Here is a 7,094-nt window from a genome sequence, read left to right as displayed (position 1 = left end):
CTAGACCATATATTGTAGGCTTCCTCACACAGCTTCAAATTTTGGCCTCCTATCGGCTTATTTGAGCACGACACAGCCCTATTTTGCCTGACACTTAGAAAAACTACACTCCAACTTCCAACAGTCAGGAGAAAGTGGTGGTACTGAATAATAAGTAACATTACTCAGCTGGACAGATATCTAACGTGCAGGTACTCCAGAACTGGCCCAATTCTAGTGCTGCATACATGGTCTGGACTGCTGCAATAAATCATGACCTGTTGCAACAATATGTGACAATATGTGTGTGTTGATTAGGAACTGGGACAGAATGATTCTGCTGCAGAGTGATGTGTGTGTAATGAAGCGAGACAAGGACACAATTATCAGCACACATTCTAATCAGTGTATAATTGTAATTTTGATATTAGGTTAAGTAACAATTCATTTTTATGTTTTAGGCCCACACTTGACCCTAACCTGCCCTATGCATGTGAAAAAGTTAAAGCAGACCTGCTAGTGTCCTCTATAGGCAGAACTTTTCAGAACAATCAGCAATATGGGAGTGATTTCTACAGAAATCTGATATTGAAGCACCTAGTTTTTGTCTAGACTTCATGTCCTCATCTGTTAATGTCCTCCCTTCTGTCAAACACTGTATAGACACATAAACACTGAGGGAGTTCTGGCAGATTACAGGCTTCATATCGTCGGTGCCCCCAAACTGCAGCAGTGAAGCCCCTCAGGTGGAAAGACGAGACATTTAAAAATGTGTTAAGATTGATGTTGTTCCTGTTTCAACTCTGAACTGCTAATCTAAGGATCCAATATACGTTAATGTGTAATATATGGCAGTGATGTCTAGAAAATATACATGTATAAAGCAACAATAAAAACAGACCTCTTATTTTATGTTTTACTATAAATATGTGCAGGATTGTGAACAAAAAGGATGTGTGTTACAAAATAACTTGAATAGAGGTTTTGGAATATGATGTAGACATGGTTGTTAATAATTACTAATAAAGACACTTTCAATATATATTTGATAACACTTCTAAAATTTACCTGGGTTCTCAAGCTAATCCTGCTGTGGAAAAACCCTTGAAAGTGAGTAAGTTAAACATTGTAACTTGGACTCTGATGTCTTTCTTTTTCTATGAGTACACAATGTCACAGTGATCTAAGTGATTTATGTTCAGTTGTGCACAGACAGGCCAAGGCTTAATTTATTATCCCTCCTGAGAACATAAAGACAGACACTGTAAAATATGTCATTACTTGAGTGCACGAACAAAGGCAACATAAATGCGCAAAAAGACACCTCTGTGAGTTTGGCGATGCAAAGAAATGCAGATTATCTTGAACACATAGACAGCAAAGGTGGTTCTTCTGTGTGTGTCTCACCTGGGCATCGTGCCACTCCTTCAGGGAGGGCTGCTGACAGCTCATCCAGCATTGGAAATATCCCCGAGCTTAGCTTTTATGTAGATGACTAAAATAATAACAGGATAATAGGCTAATTGTGATTACTATATTCGTCTATGAGTCATAGTGAGAGCTGTGTAATTCTGCAGTGGGATTTGAGACATGAAGAATCAATCAATAAAAATAAGTCACTTTTTTTTTAGCAGAACAGTGTGTTCAGAGACCAAACCGTCAAGAAATACAACATTTAGGATTTTAATGGACCTACCGCAGTTTCTCTTGTGTAGCGCTCCCCTCAGGGGTAGTCTCTAATTTAAAGTTGGTTACTGAAACAGAGCTGCCGGCACTGACTGAATGTCACTGAGGGTCCAGGTCAAAGATTGTAATTTACTTATTAGTCCGATATATATTAGCCAACTTTGTAAACGCTTATTTGGTTTCAATGAATCCAGCCTGTGTAGAATTCATGGCATTCAATCTTTTTGCATGTAAGTAGGTGTGCTGTACTTTCTTGTTTATTTTGCACACCACAAGAAAAATATAAACATATGATTACATCTTTACACCCATATGTGATTGTGGAACATGTCATTTCAAAACATAGGCATTCATTTGCTGCTATAACAGCCTCCACTCTTCTGGTTTCAGGCTTTCCACCAGATGTTGGAACTTGGCTGAAGGGATTTGCTCCCATTCAGCCCACAAGAGCATTAGTGAGGCCCAGCAATGATGTTGGCTGATAAGGCCTGGCTCTCATGGTGTTTCACTTCATCTCAAAGGTGTTGGATGGGGTTGAGGTCGGGGCTCTGTGCAGGTTCAGTCAAGTTCTTCCACACCAAACTGGGAAGACCATATCTTAATGGACCTGGCTTTGTGCACAGGGGCATTGGCAGGCTATATAAGGGTTTAACGGGTCCATGTATCAGCCAGAAACCTGTTTGAAATCCCTGTCGACATAGACTGTAATAAATGAGTTTCCCCACTAGATGGGGCTGAGTCATTGAAATGCCATTTGCAAGCACTTCGTGTCCACCCTGCTTGCTTTGAAAACACAAAGAGAGATTTTTATTTTTTATACTTTTAGTTGAAGGGAGTCAACAGGATTTTATGCAGTGATCAGAGCAATTTGAAATAACTTTAAGGACTGAAAGGTCGCAGGTTTGAATTACAGGCAGTATTCTATCTTACCTACAAAGAAGAAGTTCTGCTCTGACCTTAAAGGGTCAGTTCACCCAGATTTTATTAACACATTTTGTCATTTACAGAGTTTTGGTTGTGCACAGGCTTTGAGATACCCACCAGTTTTTATGGGAACTTTTTTTTTGGTTGGATGAACTTCCAATAAAAATAGAGAAGTCTGTAGATTATGAAGAAAATGAACCAAACTTTACCTAAATTGAACCCCCACTTCATTTTTCATGTTTACACTGTACAGTAGAAACATATTTGTGCGAAGTAAAGAACATCCTCTATTCCTCATTTTCTAAACCACTGGGTTGGGACCCCATGTGGGGTCACTTCATCATGGGAGATTTCTAAGAGTGATCTATTTATGTTTAAGATTTTTTCTCCACTACAAAACGAGTTTAAAATATATTATTGCCGCCAGCTCCCTCCACGCTCTTAAAAATAGTTTACAAAACAATGTTACATTCATATTTCTATTACTGAAATAGGGGGTCATCAAAACTTTATAACCACGAGCTAAAACAGTTTGAGAAACCTTTAAACTCTGTTCTTACTCTAATTTAGATGCTTTATTAGAAGAGATTTAAATACATTCAATCATGCACATTAAATCCAGTTTAATAAAATGAAGTACAACACATGTTAAAACAGAAACAAACCGACAACAGTAAGGTATTGTCTTCAGCCCCCTAAGCCATATTTGGGAAAAGATGAATTCACAACCCATAATTAAACCAACCCACTGTGGCATAACTCAGTCTTATTCAGTATGTACAGACAACCGACGAGACAAGACAAGACAAACAGGACACACCCTCCACAGTCTATAAACACACTGCGGTGGGATACATACTCTGGTCTTTTTTTTTGTGGAACATATAAGTAGTGACAATCTTCTACTATCTACTTGTTTTAACAATCTTGTGCCGCAGGAGATACACTTGACAAAATCCTTATAAAATACTAAAAATTAAAACTAAATACTTAAACAGTATTTAAGGAGCAGATCTATGTAGAAACACTGAAATTTACTATTTTTGGCACACTGGAAGAAATCCACCAAAGTATCCTGCCTGAGCAGGACCAGTTAATATTTAAAGGTAAACATGACTGAGCCACAGATTTGTTTATGTTATGTCACCATATATAAACATATCTAGAGTCACATACTTTAAGAGTGGGGGTTCCTAAAAACTCTTTACTTGTGACCTGTTCTTTCTAGAAGTTGATTATTTATCATCATTCATACACATTATCTCTACACATTTGCATATTCTTCTTTAGGTCAGTTTTGGTTAGATGTCTGCTGCTTGTCAAACTAAACCAAGATTTGCATTTTAGTTGTAAAAAAATTACTTCAATATATATAATATTTTTATCAAGCACCTAGTGGTCATTAACGGAAGCGCATCTTAAGTCACTTTTCAACAACTCGTCCTGGACGGGTTAGTGATACTGTTAGCTAGTTAGTCTAGTTGACCTTCTAAGTTCAAACTGGCCTCACAGTATCTGTACTTATATCTTTTTGCTTCTTAAGTTGATCAAGCCCACTGAGGTTTAACTCTTGCAACTAGACTCAGATATATCCTGAAAATGACACATTTTGAATGGGAATGTGGTTAGTTGTTGTTTGCAGTTGGTTAACAGGAATGACAGTCGCTTAGTTGTCTCCTCTGTTTTCTGTGATGGAAACTGGCGTTGGAATCTCCTCGGTAATACAATGACTCACACTGCCTGGTGTCGGTGTTGTTAGTGGGGTCGTCACAGTAATAGTTGGCTCATCTGTGCTCATTGTGTCTGGTTCAGGGGTGAGCATACTCCCGTCTCCTGTGGTGATGGTGCTCATGGCGGTGGTGGTCACGACCGGTGTGGTCTGATCGGTGATTAGAACTTCCTCAGAGGACTCCTCCGAAGATTCACTTTCTGACGATTCATTAGATTCCCGTGACTCTGAAGAGGAGTCTTTGTAGCTGGAAGATTCAGTAGACCGCGAAGACCACCCGTGTTTTCCATCCAGCAATCCCTTTTTCCAGCCATTGTCAGCGATGTCAGCATCATGATGCCGACGCCAACCAGTCTGTGGAGGAGATGTCAAATGAAAGAGACGTTACACTCACATACTGTCAAATCATTCCCAGCCCAGTATCTCTAGATATTACATTTATATTGGATGAATCTGCAGTGCCACTGCAGGAGGTTGCGTCCTTTACAGTATGTAATGAGGCAGAAAGTAATTAATGTTAGCTTTTAAAAAAACTGAACTAATCACAGTCTTTTCCACACCTTAACCATAGGTGAAACCATGCTGTAGATACGATGTGCAGGCATTATAGAAATAAATCACTTTAATAATGGTGGCATTGAAATTTTATATTTATCATTGAACGTAATGACAGTGGGACAGTGAGCCAGCATTCACAATACCAGTGCTGTCAACTTCTGTTGCATGCTGCTGAATGAAACACGTTATAGCCCTGCAGCCTATGAACCATGACGTTTTTTTCTCCATTTTCAAAAAGAACACATAGCATTGGTTGTGTATCATCAGTGATTAGCTTGTTAGCTTAGTTCCAACTAGACGTTACTTTTTGTTCATGTTACATCAGAACCTACTTACATCCCACACACTCAGTGTTGGGTTCGTCCTGCATTATACAAAGCAGGGGGTCTAACTATCACTCGCTGTATCTCTCATGGGCCCAGTTGTAGTGATAGTAAATGACCGGAATGTCAAAACTCGCAGCACCGGGTAGTCCTGTAACCTCAGCACTCTGCACGTTGTTGTGGGACTCGAATCACAGCATTGAGTAACAAATTTACAGAGTCATGGAGTAATGTAGGGAGTGCTCACATCACAGATGGAACTTACGCAACGGCTAACAACGTTGGGCACTCTCCTTATTCACCTAACTTCTTGTGTGGCTGCTGGAATTGACGTGATATAACAAACTGTTATTAGTATCCACACCCACAGATATTGCAACAAACAAACATCATCAGTTGAAACCAAAAATTCAGGCCCCCCTGGAGAACATTAATGAAGGGGGTGCTATGCTATGCATGGCAGAAAAATAAATGAAACTTAAATTTGTTTTTGGCAATTACACACTGATAATTTCAGTTTGACTTTTAAAAGTTGCAAAATGGATGAGCTCTGTCAGTTGATCTCTGTGTTATTTGCAAATGAATGGGGGTATAAACAGTCACAATAAACATAACTCAATGGAATATGTAGAAATTAAGTTAAATTAGTTAAGTTAAAGTCTAAAGCATATTGTGCCCTACTAGAGGTTACAACGTTACATCCCATGGCAGGAATGTGTTGGTTGAAACAAACATCATACAACATAACATCATTTATCAATGTTCAGAGGTTTACCAGTAAACACAACAATAGGAAAAGTGAGGCACAGCCAGTGAGAGAGAAAGAGCAGTGAGGGATGAGGATGAGGGAAGATTCATATGCAGCTTTGTGTTTAGCTTACTGGCTTAGCAGAGGCTGTTGTAAGAAGAACGATGACGAGGGCGGTTGTCAGGAGCTTCATCTCTGACTGGTTCTTATCTGCCAAGGAGGGAAGCTACATACACAGACACACAAAAAACACACAGTCACTTACATACAACCAGAAACAAGACACTGTCAGAGCCTTGGCATAAGAATCAGAGCATTGCAATAATCTTGAAATAAAAACATCTATGTTTTCTAAAGAGATAAATATTCACATACTTGATGATAAGTTGCTCATAACCCCATAAAAGAAAAGTAAATATCTAAATTACATGAAAACATTTGAATAAATTAAAAAACTTACCAAGTTTTCTGTAGCAGCAGGTCTGTTCTCTAGTTTCTTTATAACGTCTCTTGAATCCTGTAGAAAATCAATGAGATTCTGTGCAGCTGTGCTCACTCTCTGTTTCAGTGCAGAAAGATGTGTGACTTCCATGCAGGACTGGCTGCTGCTCATATATGCTCCCTGGACAGAGAGGCTGGGTAGGGCTGTGACGGGCAGGGGACCAGGGGGGAGGATTAGGCAAGACTGGGTGACTTGGGGGGGGGGGGTTTACCACACACTTACAGCTCACCCAAATGCTGAATCACTGGCAAAGTTATTTAGTTTAGAGAGGTATTGATTCAGCTCATTATAGTTTGTGGTGTATGTTGATGTGATCACCAGTGTGCCCGAAGAGAGGACAGGAGGATAGGTTCTGAGAGTCATTTATGTAGATTGTGTAAAAAAATAGGGCCACAACTGGGGTGCAGCGATGTTAACATGGAGTCTGAGGACATTTTGCAATTTTGATTTGGGACAGAACTCCTTAACATCCAGATTTCCCTTTAAGTAGCTTTAATTTTGGAAAAATCCCCTGATGTTTACACAGAGTGAAATATTCAAACCCAAGATTCCGTGTTGTAATGGCTGCATCATTACATTAAATGGAAATATTCTAGGTGTCTTCTGCATCATTCATTGCACATTTTCCCAAAATAAGCCTGACAT

General features: G+C 39.3%; 1 protein-coding gene across 1 annotated transcript; it reads right to left on the bottom strand.

The window, feature by feature from the left end:
* Positions 1 to 3,149: 3,149 nt before the first annotated feature.
* Positions 3,150 to 6,648, bottom strand: scpp8 (secretory calcium-binding phosphoprotein 8). Its single transcript, XM_044174004.1, has 3 exons — positions 6,408 to 6,648; positions 6,081 to 6,173; positions 3,150 to 4,672 (listed from the first exon to the last, which is right to left on the bottom strand). Exons 1-3 carry the CDS (start codon positions 6,558 to 6,560, stop codon positions 4,256 to 4,258), a joined length of 663 nt encoding a protein of 220 aa, XP_044029939.1. The 5' UTR covers positions 6,561 to 6,648; the 3' UTR covers positions 3,150 to 4,255.
* Between the last annotated feature and the right edge of the window lie 446 nt (positions 6,649 to 7,094).

The sequence above is a fragment of the Siniperca chuatsi genome, linkage group LG18 (genome assembly GCF_020085105.1).
Source record: "Siniperca chuatsi isolate FFG_IHB_CAS linkage group LG18, ASM2008510v1, whole genome shotgun sequence".
Classification (NCBI taxonomy): Eukaryota; Metazoa; Chordata; class Actinopteri; order Centrarchiformes; family Sinipercidae; genus Siniperca; species Siniperca chuatsi.
The sequence above is the reverse complement of the archived record's forward strand: the minus strand, read 5'-3'. Positions and strand labels throughout refer to the sequence as shown.